The sequence below is a fragment of the Cucurbita moschata genome, unplaced genomic scaffold (assembly GCF_002738365.1).
Source record: "Cucurbita moschata cultivar Rifu unplaced genomic scaffold, Cmos_1.0 Cmo_Scf00006, whole genome shotgun sequence".
Lineage (NCBI taxonomy): Eukaryota > Viridiplantae > Streptophyta > Magnoliopsida > Cucurbitales > Cucurbitaceae > Cucurbita > Cucurbita moschata.
Genome location: NW_019268522.1, coordinates 376657 through 396363, shown reverse-complemented (window position 1 = coordinate 396363; position 19707 = coordinate 376657). Strand labels below are relative to the sequence as shown.

At 36.8% G+C, this 19707-nt stretch overlaps 4 protein-coding genes across 6 annotated transcripts; 1 reads left to right on the top strand and 3 right to left on the bottom strand.

Annotated features, from left to right (window-relative positions):
* Nucleotides 1–2359: 2359 nt before the first annotated feature.
* On the top strand, nucleotides 2360–5267 carry LOC111444404 (rho guanine nucleotide exchange factor 8-like). The gene is made up of 7 exons (XM_023082497.1): nucleotides 2360–2894; nucleotides 2989–3105; nucleotides 3190–3341; nucleotides 3467–3541; nucleotides 3776–4048; nucleotides 4201–4521; nucleotides 4683–5267. Exons 1-7 carry the CDS (start codon nucleotides 2642–2644, stop codon nucleotides 5076–5078), a joined length of 1587 nt encoding a protein of 528 aa, XP_022938265.1. The 5' UTR covers nucleotides 2360–2641; the 3' UTR covers nucleotides 5079–5267.
* On the bottom strand, nucleotides 3957–8490 carry LOC111444407. 3 transcript variants are annotated; one of them, XR_002710694.1, is made up of 5 exons: nucleotides 8266–8490; nucleotides 8031–8149; nucleotides 6031–6066; nucleotides 4146–4272; nucleotides 3957–4065 (listed from the first exon to the last, which is right to left on the bottom strand). XR_002710694.1 is itself a non-coding variant. In XM_023082502.1 (4 exons), exons 1-3 carry the CDS (start codon nucleotides 8424–8426, stop codon nucleotides 6047–6049), a joined length of 300 nt encoding a protein of 99 aa, XP_022938270.1. In that variant the 5' UTR covers nucleotides 8427–8490; the 3' UTR covers nucleotides 3957–4272; nucleotides 6031–6046. The 3 variants fall into 3 exon arrangements, 2 of the variants coding, with proteins under 2 accessions (XP_022938270.1, XP_022938271.1); XM_023082502.1 differs by having other exon boundaries at nucleotides 3957–4272; XM_023082503.1 differs by having other exon boundaries at nucleotides 3968–4229.
* A 2135-nt stretch (nucleotides 8491–10625) lies between these two features.
* LOC111444139 (protein tesmin/TSO1-like CXC 5) lies at nucleotides 10626–15165 on the bottom strand. The gene is made up of 8 exons (XM_023082116.1): nucleotides 14483–15165; nucleotides 14117–14224; nucleotides 13616–13793; nucleotides 13047–13406; nucleotides 12284–12381; nucleotides 12116–12210; nucleotides 11611–12027; nucleotides 10626–11234 (listed from the first exon to the last, which is right to left on the bottom strand). Exons 1-8 carry the CDS (start codon nucleotides 14767–14769, stop codon nucleotides 11008–11010), a joined length of 1770 nt encoding a protein of 589 aa, XP_022937884.1. The 5' UTR covers nucleotides 14770–15165; the 3' UTR covers nucleotides 10626–11007.
* Nucleotides 15166–17036: 1871 nt separating this feature from the next.
* Nucleotides 17037–19599, bottom strand: LOC111444140 (cyclin-dependent kinase F-1-like). Its single transcript, XM_023082117.1, has 3 exons — nucleotides 18901–19599; nucleotides 17562–18509; nucleotides 17037–17463 (listed from the first exon to the last, which is right to left on the bottom strand). Exons 1-2 carry the CDS (start codon nucleotides 19405–19407, stop codon nucleotides 17583–17585), a joined length of 1434 nt encoding a protein of 477 aa, XP_022937885.1. The 5' UTR covers nucleotides 19408–19599; the 3' UTR covers nucleotides 17037–17463; nucleotides 17562–17582.
* Between the last annotated feature and the right edge of the window lie 108 nt (nucleotides 19600–19707).

Below are 19707 nucleotides of genomic sequence, written 5' to 3'. Positions count from 1 at the left end.
AGTGTAAATATTTGTTTATATGGTGTTGGATAATGAAAGTCGCTTTATAATCAAGGAATATACTCTCCATTGGTGTGAGACATTTTGGGGAAGCCCAAAGTAAAGTCACCTCAAAGTGGACAATATCATACTATTGTATAGATTGGGGATTTCTAACCTATTTACTCCCACAATATTAAATACATTTTGTCCTTTGGGCTACTTTTTAAGCTATTAGTCACAATTCCCTTATTTTTTTGGTCCATTAATACATCAGGGTTGGGCTGTTATTTTTCTACGCTAATCTCAGCTTGGGCCATATAAGGCCCATCTTTAACCCCGGGCTTGAATATACAAAATTGGGCTTTATACTTGGGCCATTCTTTTTCTGCAATATCCCAGATTGGGCTTCAATGTACAAGTTTTTAGTTTATTATTGGGCCAGTCTTTTCATTCTATATCCGAGCTTGGGCCGTCTTTTTTGGTCCATCTTTAACCACGGGTTGAATTTACGAATTTAACCTTCACTTTCACGACCTTGAAAATACCAAATTTGTGGAGATTGAAGGGTAATTCTAGAATTTGGGTAAGATATTTTAAGACACGTTTGGGAATGACTCGAACACATTCTAAATATTTAGAATAATATTTTATCTGAAAATATATTTAAATAGTCTGCAAATATCCTAATTCTTATAATTAATTAATTATAAGAATTATTTTAATTTACCTTAATTATTTTAACATTCTAAAATTAAAGTCAAATAATTAATAAATGGGGCATAGACGTGCAAGTTAGTGGAAGTCCACCTTTTGTTTTGTCGCCAATTTCAACTTATATTTTTCTATAAATATGTTTGGTGTGCATTAATAAATGTGGGAAATACTTTATTTCATGTTCAATATTTAACATAATTATGTTCCTTAAAGAAAAAAAAAAGCATTTAACATAATTATTATTAGGCATGATATCCTAAACTCACTATATACAATTTAATTATTATCTTTTTAAGGTTTTTTTTTCTTCACTTTTTAAATTTGAGGAAATATTATGTTTTAATTACTTTATTGAAATTTAGTTTATAAATAATATGGAAATTCAAATTACATATCCAAAATTTATTTCTCATATCGACATTCAAAATTATTCATATACTACCGCGCTATTTGATAATTTATTTTCAAAATAATTCATAAAAATTACTTTTATAAATCATGATCAAATTCCTTTTAATTGACATTATAAAGGTTATCAAAAAAATTATTGAAGATAAAAACAATTCCCAAAAATCAAAATCCCCAAAATATCCCTAATTACTCCAAACAATGTATGCAGCAATATGACCTTTTCTATAACTTATAAATTTAAATATATTTTCATTTTTTTAAAAAATTAATATATATTTTTAGATTAAAGTCAAATTTATTTTATATTTTTCATAAAGAAATGGCTTCTCTTATTGGGAATAGGCATGTCCAGTTGTGCTTGTCCTCCATTGCAGCCAAGAACACTCTGTTTTGGACTTTTGAAAGTCTTTCAAGATTTGATTAGTTGGAGCAATAAAGTTACTGGGAATGTCGATGTCGATATATCAAGAATAAATGCATGGCCCTTGATAATGATTTTTTTCGTTCAACAACGTGAAAGTTGAAGAATTTAAATCGATTCAGTATATATAATTTTATCGTTTAGCTATACTCAAATTGACATAAATGATTTTTTGTGTTTTAGTAATAATTCATTCACTGATCGCCTAAAAAAGCAACTCTTTTTTGTTTTCAAGTTTAATAATTATCGCGTGAATGAATGAATTAAACCATCGACTTTTAGAATGATAACAGATGTCTTATCCATTAAGTTATACTTCTCGAACAACTCTAAAAAGCAAACATTTATAACAATATTAAAGCTAACTTTTACCTATTGTATTTAACCCATTACCATAAAACCAAAGTATGGGAAGTAATTTTATCTTTAGAGCACTACGTTACAAATAAGTGAACGTTTCAAACCTACCATTCGAAAAAGACCGTCATTAATATCCAACCATCCGAGCTGCCGATCCCAATTAGCTTACATTACTTTTTCTACAAAAATAGTAAAAGAAGCAAAGATTTTTCAGAACACACAAAAGAATAAAAATAAAAATAAAAACAAAAAATCAGCCACTAAAAGAAAACTTACAAATAAAGAAGGTTACAAACTTATTAGTTATATTTACATTTTTAGAAAAAGAAAAAGAAATTTCTAAAATTCACTTAGAGAGAGAAAAGAGGAGAGAGAAATGGTAGTTGTGCATGTATGTTTCTCCCTAGTTTGCTGCCACCATTGATCTCTCAACCATTAAATTAAAACGCCAAACTTAAAACAACACTTTCCCACTCAAACCCTTAATTATTTCTTTATTAGACATGCACCCCACAATCTATTGATCCAAATTACACCAAAAAAAAAAAAAAAAAAAGGGAAAAGAAAGAAAGAAAGAAAGGGAACAAAAAAAAACCTCTCTATTCTCTTCCCTTTTCCTTCCATCGCAAAGCCAAGCTTCCCCCAATTCAAAGAACAACAACAACAAGAAGAAGAAGAGAGAGAAATCCCATCTCTTGTTTGCTTCAAAATTTTGGTGTTTTTTTTGGTAGCAAACAAAAGATTGGATTCAAAATGGTTAGAGCCGTCATCCACCAACCAAATTTGCAACATTCAAGATCATTCCATTTGAAGAGAGTTGTGGAGATTCCTGGAAGACAAACACATAGCTTGATTTTGGAGAGCGGAGACGAGAGTGATGAGTCTAGGCATTCTCTCCAACCCGAACGAATCGGATGGGCATTGAGCAGTACTAATAAGGACCCGGTTTCGTGCTTCAATACACCTGGTATCAGAGAAAGAGGCCCTCGGTGTCAGCCTAAGTCAGGTAAGTTCTTCACATTCTTCTTCTTCTTTGTAAGAAAAGTTATTTTTTTTAATTAATTCTTGTAAAATATTTGTTTTTGTTTTTTTGGGTTCAGAATTGGAATTAATGATGGCAAAGTTTGCTAAATTGCTATTGGGGGAGGATATGTCGGGAGGAGGAAAGGGTGTTTCTTCTGCTCTTGCATTATCCAATGCCATAACAAATCTAGCAGGTTTATTATTATTATGTTTTTTAATTTTATAAATCCTTTGACCTTATTATGTTCGCACTGATTTAAGAAAAAAACCCGATACAGCATCTACTTTTGGGGAGCAAAAGCTCGAGACACTGTCTTCGGAGAAGAAAGCAAGATGGAGAAGAGAAATAGAATGGTTTTTATCAGTAACTGATCACATTGTTGAATTTATCCCTTCAAAACAAAAGTCAAAGGCTGGAATAGACATGGAGGTCCTCCTTCTCTCCCTAACTAAACCTTTAACTTTTCTAACGAAAGAATATGTCTTAACCAGTTAAGTTTCGATTATACTTGTTTGGTTTTTGTATTCTAAAGGCGGGCTTGTATTTTGATGTAGATCATGGTGACCGTACAAAGGAAAGATTTGCTCATGAGCATTCCAGCACTTACGAAACTAGATGTTATGTTAATTGTAAGTATCTTATTAGCTTTAAGTTCCTATCATCTTGGAGATCCATGTTTTATAAGTTTTTAAACTTTTAATTTTGTGTCTAATAGGTTATTGACGTTTTGAAAATTTGCGAACCTAATAGACACAATTTTATATCTCTATAGACGAGTAATGAACGTATCAAAACATAAAATTAAGACATTTACCTACAAACTTAAGATTATCTTGAGTTCTAACTTAGAATATGATCAACAGGGTTTCCTAGATCAATTTGGTAAACAACAAGAATTTTGGTATGTATCAAGAGATGATGAATCTGCTAACGATAACACACAACAGAGAAATGGAGACAAATGGTGGCTACCAGCAGTTAAAGTACCTCCCAATGGGCTATCAGAAGCTACTAGAAAATGGCTGCTATTTGTAAAGGAATCTGTGAACCAAATCTTAAAAGCAGCCATGGCCATAAATGCTCAAGTTTTAACAGAAATGGAAGTACCTGAAAGCTACATTGAGTCTCTCCCCAAGGCAAGCAAAAAAACTCCCTGAAAATATCATTTTAATCCCTATACTTGTATATCTTTCTCGATCGCAATTTCACAGTCGGGTTTATTAGAAATCTTACAAATAGAATTGTCTTTCTTCCGAGTTCCCGGCTGATTTCGACTCTGTTTCTGTAGAATGGAAAAACAAGCTTGGGAGATGCAATCTACAGGAGCATAACAGATGATTATTTCAATCCTGATGAATTCCTGAAATCAATGGATTTGTCAACAGAGCACAAAGTTATTGATCTTAAAAACAGAATTGAGGCCTCAATTGTGATATGGAAGAGGAAAATGCACCACAAAGATGGAAAGTCATCATGGGGTTCAGCAGTAAGCTTTGAGAAAAGAGAGATTTTTGAAGAGAGAGTTGAAAGCATATTGTTCTTAATCAAACAATATTTTCCTGGGATTTCTCAATCTTCTCTTGATATGTCCAAAATCCAACATAACAAGGTAAGAGCCAACTTGTTCACGATAGTTTTGTTTGATAATGATTTTGTTCTTAGTTTTCGGTTCTGAAGATTATGTTCGTTTTCGCACAAATCCAAATGGTCATCCAACACTATTGATCCGTTACCAATCTATTAATCTTCATATTCTTTGATTGTTGACAGGATGTAGGACAAGCAATCCTAGAAAGCTATTCAAGGGTAATAGAAAGCCTGGCTTTTAATATCATGTCTAGGATTGAGGATGTACTTTATGCAGATACCATTGCTCGAGAATTGTCGATCAAGCAGTCCTTGAAGAATCTGCCTGTGGATGAAGAAGACAAGTCGAGATCTAATGACTCTGAAGCTTCAAAGACACTCTCAGAATTCATGGGTTGGGATGTTGACAAAGACAATCCTAATTTCGGATCATTGGCCATTGAAGAGAGTTGTTGGAAACAACAAGAAGACATCGATTTTATGAGCAAACCTGCTAAAATTGCAACACAAAAAAGATTTTCCTACTTAGAGAAGCTCGAGAGTCTAAGTGCTTTAAGAAGTCCAACTGCTCGTCACTAATCAAACGGTAGTATCCACAGGAGGGAAAGTTATTCAATGCGATCGCCATGTTGTGGCTGCTACTCATTACACCGTTGGATGTATGACTAACTAGAGCTGTTAGTTTCTCTCTCCTACATTCAACGGTATAAAACAGTCGGCCACAGGTTTAGGGAGATTGGCAAAAAAAAAAAAAAAAAAATGTAAAAAGAAGATGATAAAGTATACAGAGAAAGATAGTTTGAGGTTTTGAACTTGCAACAGTGTTAAATATTCAAACCCATATAGGATTCTATTAACCTATTCTTTTGTAGGCCTTCCTTCCTTCCTGCAAAGGAAAGAGAAGTTTATTTTTTCTAACCTTGGGGTTTGAAACATTTACAGTGTATTTTTTTTTTTTTTTTTGCTTTCTAGTTGTGTTAACATGAAACTAATATAACATCTTCATTTCTTTCATCTTCTTATATAAGGCTCTTTTCCTAGGATTTGCATATATCTTGACCATAATTTGTATACCAACATTGAAATGAAAATAATCGTAAGGTCGTGTACAGATTCGGTATCAAACACTTGGGTTTGTTTAGTATTTCATGAAAACGAAAAGCTTTCGAACTTCATGAACTCTTGATAAAAACCCTTAGATTTCATCCCCAAAAGAAAAAAAAAAAAGAGAAGCTCTAAGCCTACATATGTATAACCGACATTCTGCTCCAAGTCCTTAAGTGTTGTTACACAGTTCGATTCCTAAATCTTCAATAGAACTTGTCTAAGAAAATAAATGTTTCAGAGCAAAATGGTTATCATAAAGCGCATTTATCATTATGAGCTGAAATCTAACTTTAACCCTCATTCAACATCTAGGAAAAGAGAAATTCTGAGACAATGATTGAGGATTTATATTCTTGTAGGGAGCTAAAAGTAAAAAGAAACTAAAAAATTGTCAACAAACAGAAAAACTATAGAGAACAACTACCTGCAAACCGAAACTGTCATAAAGGCATTGAAATACCTGCAGGAAAGACAAAACAACGTCAAAGATGGTTCTCTTACAATAAATTATCGCGCATGAAACTACTTCAAATGATGGGTATAAACTTGCATACACAACTTTCTCCCATAGAACTAATGCAGAAGACATTGGTAACAACTTATTCGGATCAAAGGACAAAGATAATTTTAGGATGAGGAGTTTCCAAGACATTTGTAACACCTGTAAAGGGGCGTTTGGGGCATGGATTTGGCTTCCTAAGCCTAACCAATGTTTAGGATGAGGAGTTTCCAAAACATAATTTTATTGGAGAAATCAATGAGTTTGAGCGACAACATACTCTGAGACTGTGTTCCTAAACCTATGCTTTCTAAAGCTGCATCCCAACCCCATTTTCCTTAACCAGGCTTCCCAAACCTTTAATTTAACCCCCTAGACTTACTAAACCCAAGCTTAAAGATGCTCAACTCATGCCTTAAACGCCCCTAAATGATTTTTCTTACCCTCTACATTCACACTCTCCTCAAATTTATCGAGCACAAAAGTTCCTATCAGTGTTTATTTCTGGGAAAAGGTTGTATTTTCAAAAGAAACTCAGTATTACGAATACTGTAATGAATATATAAGAGAGGAGACAGAGTACACGACATCTAACCAAAGTTTAAGAGACAATAAGATACCAAAAATTTGATTATCTCAATTTCCGTGAAACTTCCTATTATTTTCATTTTCCAAGCCTTACAAAGATAAGCAATCTAGAATCAATTTAATCTGGTTTCTGAAATTTGAACGTAGTAACATCTGAAGTACAGAACCCTCAGCTTTCGGAAATGCCACTCAAGTCCATACGAACCAAATAAAAATCCCAAAAACTTCCCAGTGAACCAGCAGAGAACGAACAAGGGGTCATTATCATCTTGCCCACCCAAGACCAGCATACATTATGAGGGTTCAGGCGCAAGAGGGGCAAGGAACAATGATGCTACCAACTTCTAGCCATTGGAAGTTAGTATTGATTACACTTTACAATGAACAAAACATATCAAGTAGATTACTTTCTTCAGGTAGTTTTGTTTTCACTGTGAGATAGAATAAAAATGATGCAATGACACTACAATTGAGATATGCATCACAAAAGCTGTTGATGGTTGCACATAAATTGAAGATCAGAAAAATTATCCACCATCAACTAAGTTCAAAACTACATCACTTGGGTATCTTTTGAAGCTTGGTGATAAATTAGAAGAGCCAACACATAAACCTATGGCTCCATCTCATATATGGTCAGCTATGTTCAACTTTGGTTGAAATGTCCTACATCGGTTGGAGAGTAGAATGAAGCATTCCTTATAAGGGTGTGGAAACCTCTCCCTAATAGACGCGTTTTAAAACCATGAGACTAACGGCGATACGTAACGGGCCAAAACGGACAATATCTACTAGCGGTAGGCTTGAGCTGTTACAAATGGTATCAGAGTCAGACACCAGGCGGTGCGCCAACGAGGATGTTGGGCCCCAATGGGGTGGATTGAAAGATCCCACATCGGTTGGAGAGGAGAATGAAACATTCCTTATAAGGGTGTGGAAATCTCTCCCTAGTAGATGCGTTTTAAAACCGTGAGGCTGATGCGAACAATATCTACTAGTGATAGGTTTGGGCTATTACAAAAAACCAGATTAGTGCTAAAATTGTGCATAAGACTATGGCTCCATCTCGTATATGATCAGTTATGTTAAACTTTGGTTCAAATACTAAAGTTGGTTGCATCATTCGGGTTGTTTCCTTCATAAACCAGTAAAGGTGATGTTTTCCTTCAAGTAGCAAAGGCAGATTTCTTCAGCCGTACTGGCATTCCACAAGACATATGCATTGAACTTGACCCGAATTATGATCAGATCCTAAAAGTTATAAAACCTCCAACATTATAGAGAAACACCGGCATTCACTAAAACCAAGTGCTAGAAGAAACTTAGGCAAAACGTACCCTGAGGAACTAAACCCCATCCTCGAGATTCAATGGCCAGACTCGAGATCAATCTTGCTGCAGCTATGGCACTGTGCAGTGGCATCAGTGACCCCTGGCTGCTCAACTCCAATGGTAACCTATTGCAAAAATCTATTCTCCAGTAAGAAATTGAACAGAATTTCGTTCCGTGACTAATGATTCTGTGACGGTATGACGAATGAGATTGGAAATGAATAAAAGAGAGGAATCTCACCGCGAAGTGCAAGAAAGACGCGATGTAGAAGGTGCGGAGAGACGAGATTGACGAGTCGATTTAAACGGAGATTGATCAGAAGATGAAGATCTTTTGTTGAGCTTCGAAGCAAGAGAGTGCAGGCGAGATGATAACCGAGAGACTGCCTTCAAGGACGCCATTGAAGACCTCCTTAAGCTTGAACCGTAATGGAAATGGATTTCGAAGAATTGAAAGGGTTTTACTTTGTCAAACATCGGAGTTCCGAACGTCGTCGTTTCACCGTAATTTATTCATACAAACGGGAGATGAGGTAAAATTTTAATCGTCTCTAATGAGTAGATTTATGACAAGTCCAACATAGTTGCATTTGCAAACTACAAAAAAAAGAGTGTTGAGATACTTAAAAGGTACCGTAGATTTGGGAATTCTTTATCAGAAAAGAGGTAATAGAGAGTTGATAGCATATACTGACAATGATTATGCAGAGATATAGATGACAGGAAAAACACTTCTAGCTATGTGTTCTTACTCAATGATGGAGCGGTGTCTTGGTCCTCCGAAAAAACAACTTGTAGTTACGTTGTCCACTACTGAAGCAGAATTTGTGGCAGCCGTGTCTTGTGCTTGTCAAGGTGTGTGGATGAGGAGAGTTTTGGAAAAACTTGGTCGATTCCACTATTAAACTATCCAAGAATCCAATCATGCATGGACGTAGCGAACATATTGATGTGAGGTTTCATTTCTTGCGTGATTTGACCAGAGATGAAGTTATTGAGCTAAAGCATTGTGTCACACAAGAACAAGTTGCAGATATTACGACAAAACCACTAAAACTGGATGTATTCATAAAACTACGTGAGTCAATGGGTATGTGTGTAGTATCACGAGTAAACTAAAAGCATCCTTGCAATCAGTTTAGGGGAGAAATTGTTAAAGATAGTCATACTAGACTTTCTCTAGGGTTGAAATGGCTACTATTTTTCGACAAAACCACTGAAGTTGGATTCTTGTTCCCGGACATGCAGTGTTTCCTGTCTTGAAGTCGAAATTTGATGAGGCGATGAGGAGAAATGATGTGAGAGTTGTCGTTTTGACTGGTACGTTTCATTCTCCAGCTTAGTGTTTCGAGCATATCTTGGTTAATTGATTTGGTTGGAAATTACTTCAAGAATTTTGTGATTTTCGCTTGGTTTTACTCGGAACAAGTAGCCTCTTTGTGTTTGGGAGGGAGTCCCACCTTAGCTAATTTAGGGAATGATTATGGTTTATAAGTAAGAAATTGTGATGTCCCACATTGATTGGGGAGGAGAACAAAACACCATTTAAGGGTGTGAAAACCTTCTCGTAGCAGACGCGTTATAAAGCCTCCCGAAAGGGTTACAAATGGTATCAGAACCGGACACTGGACGATGTGCCAGCCTTCTCGCTGTTCTCTGAAGGGGGTAGACACGAGACGGTGTGCCTGCTTGGGTCGTTACAAATAGTATCAGAACTAGACACCGGACGATGTGCCAGCCTTCTTACTGTTCTCCGAAGGGGGTAGACACAAGGCGTGTGCCAGTAGGGACGTTGATCGGAGAAAGTAACAAGTGCCCGAAAGAAGGAAAGAAGGTAGGCCTTATTGATGCCATTGTCAGTTCCGATGAGTTGCTGGAAGTAGCTAGAAAGTGGGCTTTGGATATTGCTGATAGACGCAAGCCATGGATCCGTACTCTTCATAGGACAGACAAAATTGGGTTCCCTTGCTGAAGCTCGTGTGGTATTAACATCTGCTAAAGAGCAGGCAAAAAAGATAGCGCCCAACATGCCACAGCACCTTGCGTGTATTGATGTTATTGAAGAGGGAATGAAACACGTTTAATAAAGGTGTGGAAATCTCTCCCTAGCATACATGTTTTAAAAGCTTTGAAGGGAAGCCCAAAAGGAAAAGCCTAAAGAGGACAATATCTACTAACGGTAGGCTTAGGCAATTCAAAGTTAAATGATTCATGTTTCGTGTATGCGCCCTTCTCCAAGATGATTCATGTTTAGAATGCAAATTGTTCTCGGAATGAGCTTTCCTTCCTACCAGTATTACGACTTCACTCGTCATCTTTATGATCTTATTAGAATTTACTGGGTTGCCATATTCATCGTCTACTTATTCCAGTTCCTAGGAAGGACTTGTTTGCTCATGATTTTATGATTTGATAAAAGTTCATAAATAGTCTCTATGGTTTGAACTATTTCTCGAGGGTTTTATCGAAACATAGAATAATATTTACTAATAACGACGTGGTTCAAACTTTTAATTTTTTAATAATAATAATAATAAGGCTATGAAAGCAAATAATTCAAAGTTTACGAGACAACTCAAAATGAAGAAAAAAAAAAGTAAATTTGTAGGCTCGAGATGATAATGTATGATCACATCAGAAATGAGTTATGCAAAGGATTTCCATTTCTCTTCTGATCTAGAAATATGAAAACAACAATCCCTATCTTCCACCTCTCCTAAACAGGAGGAAAAATAACTACAATTACAAAGCTAAGATGGGAAACTCAATATCAAATCTAAATGAAAATTAACTTACATTAATCATGTAGGAACCCGTGGGACGTTTTTGTCCAAATATAGCTTCCAACTCTGATGGGTCAGCGCAGTGTGGATAACCCGAATGAGGGTCGGGACGGTAAATATCAGATTGATGGATAACACAAGGCTACATTTCTGTTTGCCAACTCTGATGGGTCAGTTTTGGTTTGATATTACCAGTTTCTTCACGACAGAGGCAAAACTTTCTGTCGCTGATCGTTACTAAGGGTCATGACTGCAGCGGTTACCGTCTGCGTGATCTTCCCCGACGGTGGGATCGAAGATTTCGTAGCTTTATTGTTGAGTTGGTCCAAATGAGTTTGCGTTTCGGTTCTAGAATTTGTAGTGCCATGGTTGAGTGAGTGTTCTTGGTTACCTACTTCACTTCTGGCTAAAGTGGAACACTGTGTCTCTGTAATGTACAAGGAAATAGAACCATAAGTTTTAAGGAAATATATGAAAACAGAGCAACTGTTCTTATTTTATTTCCGTAGACAGAAAGATCAGAGTTAGAAACAAGATTGATGCTAGTAAGTATCTGACAATGCACGTACTCGAAATGGCAAGTTCATTCTTCATAGAAGGACGATGTTGTAAAATGTAGCGTATGACTCGAAAAACGTGTAGGATAAAGAGTATTTTATGCTTTATGATTTTGGAATCAAATGCATTTCAATACCCATAGACGACCATCTGTCCAAAGAATCTAAGATTTTTCTAACGATGACGATGATTTAAGCTACCGAGACAATCCCGAAAATAGACAGAAAGCAGACATAAAAACTTACCTTTTATTTCTCCTAAAGTGATGAGTCTATTGAGACAATCCCGAAACTTCGTAAGGACGATCCTCTCCTGCTCGGCATAGACCTCTGACATGTCTTGTCTGTGGGGCAGTTGTGAAGATGTCCTGCAGCCAGGACCCATTAATCTGTTGGGGGAAGCAGCAGCCATTAGTATTGTATCTTGCTCGTCGCACATCAAAGCCAATGTTCCGGGAGACATGGTCGCGCCCTTTGGCACATCACCACCGTCTGAATTGGAATCATCAGTGGTGGTTTTGTTGGTCTGGTTTGCGCTTGAACGATCATCGGCTGTAGCTTTCTCGTTCGATACATCTTTTTTCTGCAACATATCTTGATTGGATGATGCAACAGAAGTTTCTATCTGACAATCAGCTTGCTTTTCTGTAGCATTTGTTTGATCTGGATTGTGAAAAAGAAGATTTTAAGAGATCCATTCAACAACTTCTGCCGAACTTCTTACAAGTTCGAATCAAAAAAATCACAATACCTTGAAATGTTTTGGCAGCTTCACTTGATAGCACAACCAAAACAGAGCAAAGATCCTTCAAATTTTGTGATTGAATGATGTCTGCCATTAAAGACCTTCAAAAATTACACACATCAGTCCTAAAAACAAGCATATGGCCAACATTATATTGAATCAAAGCGATTATACCTATAGGTAAACTTTGAGGGACCCAACAATGACGGGCTTCCAACACCAGCAATGGGGAAGGATGGTAACGGAGGAGCAGTGGCTTTGACATGATTTGCCTGCCATGTACAGTTTACAATCTCTGATCAGTACAAGAGCAGTCCTATTAACACAAAGCTCACTGAGAACAACATTATTCATGTGAGATCCCACATCGGTTGAGGAGGAGAACGAAGCATTTTTTTATAAGGGTGCGGAAACCTCTCCCTAGAAGACGCATTTTAAAAACCTTGAGGAGAAGTCCGAAAGGGAAAGCCCAAAGAGGATAATATTTGCTAGCGGTGGACTTGGGCTTATTACAAATGGTATCAGAGCCGGACACCGAGCGATGTGTCAACGAGGAGGCTGAGTCCTGAAGGGGGGTGGACACGAGGCGGTGTGCCAGCAAGGACGCTGGGCCCCGAAGGGAGTGGATTGGGGGGTTCCACATCGATTGGAGAAGGGAACAAGTGCCAGAGAGGACACTAGGCCCCGAGAGGGGATGGATTGTGAGATCCCATGTCGGTCGGGGAGGAGAACAAAGCATTCTTTATAAGGGTGTGAAAACCTCTCCCTAGCAGACGCGTTTTAAAAACCTTGAGGGGAAACCCAAAAGGGAAAGCCCAAATAGGACAATATCTGCTAGCAGTGAGCTTGGGCTGTTACATGGATATTAATAAATTTCTATAAAAAAAAATTAAATGGTGAGACATTGTCTTATATTATACTAAATTATTGGGTTCACCTGTTGAAATGCTACTGGTCTATGAGTTGATAGGTCCTTGGCCGTCGATCCAAAGTAGAGTTCTTGACCTTTCCTTTTTTTGGAAACAGGAGGTGAAGCATAACCAGAGGAGCCAATAGCTCCAGTTATGGCAGCATTAGCTGCCTGCTGAATGAATACCATATTGTTACCATGGTCTCCATGGAAAAGAGCTTGTCTCTCTTCACTTCCCTCAAAATTCTTGCAGTCCATGCATTTACAATTTTCCGAGCAGAGAATGTTCGCCTGGAAACACTCGCAATATTTTTTAAGACAACCCGATTTCTTGCAGTGGCATCCCTTGTTGTGCTTACCCAACATCAGCAGCTCCCCCGCCTCCTCCTGCATGAATTCAAGACAGTCCATCACAAATTTCATCGACAAGTTCCACAGTAGATATGTACACATATCTGACGACATGCTCGTTGCAGCACGACTTCATCTAATCTACGTATATAACTAGAAGCACCAAATTTTTTACAGCTTCAGCAAATTACAAGCTATGATATGAACAAAAGGTAGAGCAATTGTTATTAAAAAAACTGTCATACTCGGTTGTCCCGCATTCCATGAGGACTGCTAGCAATTTTTGGTCGAAATGCATTTGGATTACGCTCTAATGTAGCTTCGACTGCTTCTCTTCTAGCAGCATCATTTTCAACATTGTTATAACAATTTAAGCAGTTGCAGCCATCACAGTATATTCCAGAAGCAAAGCATTCACAGTACCTGCTCAAGTTGACAGCATTAAATTTCAAATGATTTATAAACACAATAATTTAATTCCAGTTGTAAACATGCACGTTGAAGATATGATCGAACATGGAGACGAATGGTGATGAATCCTCAAACATAGACACCGTGAATGATAGCTAAATGAGGAAAAAACGACTCGAATCACCAAAATGAGTTTCGTAACATACACAAACGCACATGAGCATCTACTTTATCAGTGTCATCACAGAAATTCTTAGAAAATGTTTGCAATAAGCTCAATTCAGTAGTGCGGGCTACGATATGTTTGTAATAAGCTCGAAAGATCAAGAACTTACAATTTTAGACACCGCGAATGTTTACAGTTACACTGTTTTTGCTTCTTAGGAGTACTATCTTTAGCTTCAACAGCAGGCCTTGCTCTTGACATAGGGGAATCTGATTTCCTATTCAAGAAAAAAGCATCGTTCGTTAGTATAAAATGGCTTAACGCAGAAGTTATTTACTGAGCAATTTTTAATAGCAAAATCTATCTAAATCCAAATGATGAACTTGTAAATCTTACAGTGAATCCACAAGCTCAAGCGGCTTCATATGAAATGAATCGAATTAAACAATATCTCATTTGGATCGATGGCATAAAGTTTCTAATTCTATACTACGATTGAACATTAAATTAAGCAAGCGAGATTACAGAGACTTACACAGTTCTAACTGACGAATGAGGCGCCAAAGGTGCGATCGACGCGGCCACCATCTGCGGCTGTGGCTTCGGCTGAGCTTGCTGAAGATTCTGAGAAACTAATGGAGCCTGCGACTGTGAATGCGAGTTTGAATGAGATTGAGGATGCGGAGCGCCTCCATAGCCAGTGAAATCGAGCTGCCTAGCGAGCTTCTTAGACGGAATATCAGATGACGAAGAATTACTCAACGCTGCACCATCTGATTGAGCCTTCTTCGGAGGCGCACCAGCGGAATCTTCTTCCCCCATCGAATTCAAATCCTAAATTTCAATAATCTCGCCACAATTCCAAATTTTCCGATAAAAGAAAAACAAACTCGAACAATTAATCAACTCCTAAATTCAAAAACGGATTTCCCTCCGCCAACTTAAAATCGTTCAACTCCCCGATCCAAATATCTATCAAAATACGGCAAATAAAATTCCGAGAACACCAGATAAAATTATGCTTTTGCAGCTCAAATATTACGCCGAAACTCAGCAAAATGAAACCAAGATCAAAGAGACATTCGTCTACGCGTAACACAGCCACAGAGAGAGCAAAAAACGGAGCAGAAAAATTAAATTATTTAGGGTTTTTTTGAACTGTGAATTGAAGAGAGCTCCGAAGGACAGGAGCGAAAAGGCCTTTTGTTCATCTTCTTTCCTCCCTCTTCCGAGATTTTGAAATTTCAATTTTGTAAATATTGAACGGTGAGATTAACACCATTGCCTAAATCTAACGGTGAAAACAATTCGACATGATCCAACGGTGAGAATTCATAGAAGCAAGCCTCGTGGAGATTGTGAACCATCAGATTCTGACGGCTGTGGAGTTTCGACAAAGTTGTCGAGGGCAAGGATCCCGTATTTCTCACATCCATATCAAATAGCCATTAATATTTCACCACGTAATACATCTAAAACTTTTTGAACACGTGGAAGTGCGTAATTGGTTAAATAAAACGAAAAACTATGAGGATAAAAGAGGGAAGTAATCCAAGATTCCATCCTCTAAAGAAAGGAAATAAAACAAATTTGGCGCTAAATAGACTATCAGAAATTGTTAGACAGCCTAATAATTTCATTAATTCATTTGTTTACTTTTTTTTTTTTAATTATGTACAAAAATAATTGCCATTAAATTTTGTATTGTCGATTAAAAGTCATAAATTTAAATATTCCAATTTGCTTATAATTGAATTCAGAAAAAAAAAAATTGTAATTTTCTTTTAAATTTAGATTACATAGTAAACAAGATTTTGGTTCCAGTACATCTCCAAATTGTGTCGGAGATAATACTGTACAAGTTATTCTCACACCAGTTTGACCGGCTGGTTCGATCGAGCTCTTCTAATTTCATCTCTAAGTGAAGCTCGGTTCTATAAGACTAGACTCCTTTCATTCATAAGAGAATATTTTTTTCTACACTTAAAAATAATAATAATCTTTGAACTTTAGCAAAATAAATATTTTGGATTTATTATATTACATTTTCCCTCACATTTGCTATTAATTTGTTCCAATCAAAATAAAGGGAAAGATAAAAATTGTGACTTTTTTAAAATTTAAAGGCTAAAATATAAACTTTAATAGGTTATCAAAATCATACAAATTTATAGTTTAACAGGTTCAAAATAGATTTTAAATTTTATTTATTTATTTATTTAATATAAACTTGATTTAAAAATCTAGTGTATTTATAGATTCATCTATGTTAAAAACAATAAATATAACTAAAACATTTTTAGAAAATTAAAAATATAAAATATATCTCGTGTTCGCTTTTTGAGTCTATAAGTATGCCGTACAAAAGAAAGATTCTCCGACCATGATTTATGTACAGTTTTTTTTAGATCCTTTATATAAAGTTTTAACAAACCCACACAATACTCAATTTCTTAAGATAAAGTTTCCTTTAAAAAAAATATAACTTTAACTTACCTATAAAATTATAATATATTATTAAAATTATAATTTTGTGTCTAATCGGTCTCGGGTATATTTTAACTTACTTATAAAATTGAATTTTATGCCTATTAAAACCCCAAGTATATGAATTTAAAAAAAAAAACGATAAATAATCAATGATCCAATAGACACAATTGAAATATACGAAACCTATTAAATACAAATTAAAAGGTTTAAAGACAAACACTTAAAAAAAACGAGACTAAATAAACACAAAGTTCAATAAAATATAGATATTAAATTAAAAAGTACAAAAAAATCGAGAAACAAGTTTATTGATCTATTAGACATTTTTTTAAAGTTCAGGAACTACATAGACAAATTTAAAAGATCTGAGATCTGAGAGTATACTTATATTTTAATCTAACCTCGTAAATGTCTTAGCTAGCTTGCAAGTACTTGTACCCGAACCTGGTTAACCCTGTACATTTAATAGTAAAAAGATAAGGAAGAAATATACATATTAATTGTATTAGAGACCATCTTTGCCCTCAATTTTTAGGCATCCCTCCATAACTCTATTGATATCTTACCCTGTCAGCCTCATAGCAAGAAGAAAGCAAGAATGCAGCAAATACTTGAAATGTGTTCATTTGGAAGAAAAATCAAAAGCATAAAGCAAGAGAGAAGGAACCACATTCATGATCAGTTTGGCAGACAGACAAAACTTGAGGTCCTTGAAAAAAGAAAGGAAGGGAAGGGAAACTCACATCTTTTGGTTGTGCAAATATACACGAATTACATTAACAAACGCGACATTCTTCGAGAAGGGCATCGGAATGATCATTCCGACAACTGAGTTCTCCAAGCTTTTGGTGTTTTAAGTATGAAGAGCGATAACGGTATCGTAGTATACTAAATGGTCTGTTTAGGATTCAGACACAACATTCTTCGAGAAGGGTATTGGAACGACCGTCCCGACATCTAAATTCTCCAAGCTTTTGATGGTTCTAGTATGATGAGCAATAATGGTATTGTAGGATAAGAAATGGCCTGATCAAGATTCAGAATGTATCAAGGAAGCCTATACTTATAAGTAATGAGTAATAACTAAATTGAAACAAAGTAGAGTTTCAAATATTTAGGAGTACCTCGATCTCGATCCCAACAGTTCAATCATATTGTACGGAGTAACGAGTGGCCCTTGTGGTAACGTTCAAGGGGCCGAGTACGTCCATATCGGAGTCTGAGTCATTGTTGTTGTACCATCCTGCAGGGGAATCCAGATCCTGTCCAGTTCTGGTTGAAGGAATATGAAGCTCAGACAGGGGAACAGGAAGTGGCTCATCAGTGAAATACTTGTCTTGGAGCAATTCCATGGCTGTCGCCCGATTAGACGGGTCGTAGCAAAGAAGTCTTTTAACGATGGAAATTTCATCAGGAGATCGGTTGGGAAGACATGCTTCGAGGCCAATAGGCTTGTCTATGTTGTTGAATGATATGATCTGAAAATCTGGAAGTTTGGAACAACCTGGCCAAGAATCTTCAGTCAAGTTGCCTAGAGTAGTGAAAATTCTGCTCATTTGATCAATGTCAGCAGTTCCTGGAAAAAGTGGTTCCAATGTAAAAAGTTCTGCAAAAATGCAACCCAACGACCATAAGTCGATCTCCAAACCGTAGTTCGTAGAGCCATAGAGTAATTCGGGGGCCCTGAACCAGCGAGTTCCGACGCAAGAAGTGAGAGAACCCTGTCCATCATCTGCTGGAACTCCCCCTTCCATTTCATAAGAATATGATGAACCTTTAAATGGATCCTCTTCGAGATCACTCGTGGTACATGTTGCTATGCAAGACGTATCTCCATCATAAGTACATGTTTCCTTATCAAATTCAGTTTCTGAACTTTTTGCTTTCAGCTCGTCTAAAGCTCTAAAATACTCCTCTTTGCTAATTGGTTCTTGTTCTTCAGTTCTGTTTCCTTCTCGAACCGAACTTTCTGTTCCTGAAAAAATTGCAGGTGGCTGAGAAATTGCAGGTACTTGATCAGAAGAATTCATCTCATTGGATTCATCAAATTCTGGCTCCATCAATATTCTTGCCTGAAACCAACATCAAACTCATTCTTTTAGGAACTGTGAAACCAATATCAAATTCATGGATCTTCTGCTAGATTTGAGTATCAAGAATCAAAACTGAAGGAGATAAAAAGTGCCAATCTGCAGGAATCACATGTATAATGTCAAGTAAAGTTCAATATCATGGATCTTCTGCTAGATTTGAGTATCAAGAATCATAATCCTTCAACATGAACAGATGAACACCAAATTCAATCAATATTTCAGGTTACTTTTATGGTGAACAATCTACAAGCATAGAGTTACAAACAGTAGTTCCTCACGAAAACGAGCTAAATGCGCATTACTGTAATTATATTCTGAAAACTCTTTGCCCGCGGATCTTGGATTAAAAGAGAGAATGAAAGGGAATCACCTGTCCAAAATCGGCAAGTTTGAGCACGCCATCGTCGGCGATCAACAAATTGCTCGGTTTCAAATCCCTATGCACGATCATATTTCTATGACAAGCATCAAGACCACTCAAAATCTGGATCATCCATCGCTTCACCTCATCGACCGCGAGCCTCCACCCGGATTCTCCACCGCCCGATCCTCGCTTCTTCGCCTCCGCTATAACGGTGGCCAAATCCGTCTTCAGAAACTCAAGAACAAGCACAGCATCCTCATCCTCGCGCCAAAAGTACTCATGCAGAACGACAATATTAGGCGAACCTTGAAGGATTTGGAGCGCCTCGATTTCGCGGAACGCCGATTGATAATCGTGGATCTCCTTCAAAGCGACGATGACGCCGTCGGAGAGCCGCCGTGCACGGTGAACATCGGAATATGCGCCGGATCCGATACGCTCGAGGATCTGGTACTTCCGGATGATGTCCGGCCGAGTGTGGATGCTCCAGCTCTTGGCCGATGGAGATTCCATTTGGCAACGATGTTGGAGTGCGTGTTCAAGGGTTTTCGAAGATAGGGGTTATGAAAATTCGTTACAGTTCGCAGTTAATTTTCGCCGGAAGGCGAAAAAACAAGTCGCCGGACAGTGAACAACAGAAGCCAAATTCAAATGGCGCCGAGAATTAATATATTCATTGATTTTAGGATATTGTTTTATAAAGCAGAAAGATTTGACAAATACAGTACAAAATATGGAAACTCAATAAACTTTCTCAAAAGTTATTATCATTATAATTTAAAAAATAATATATATATATATATATATATATAT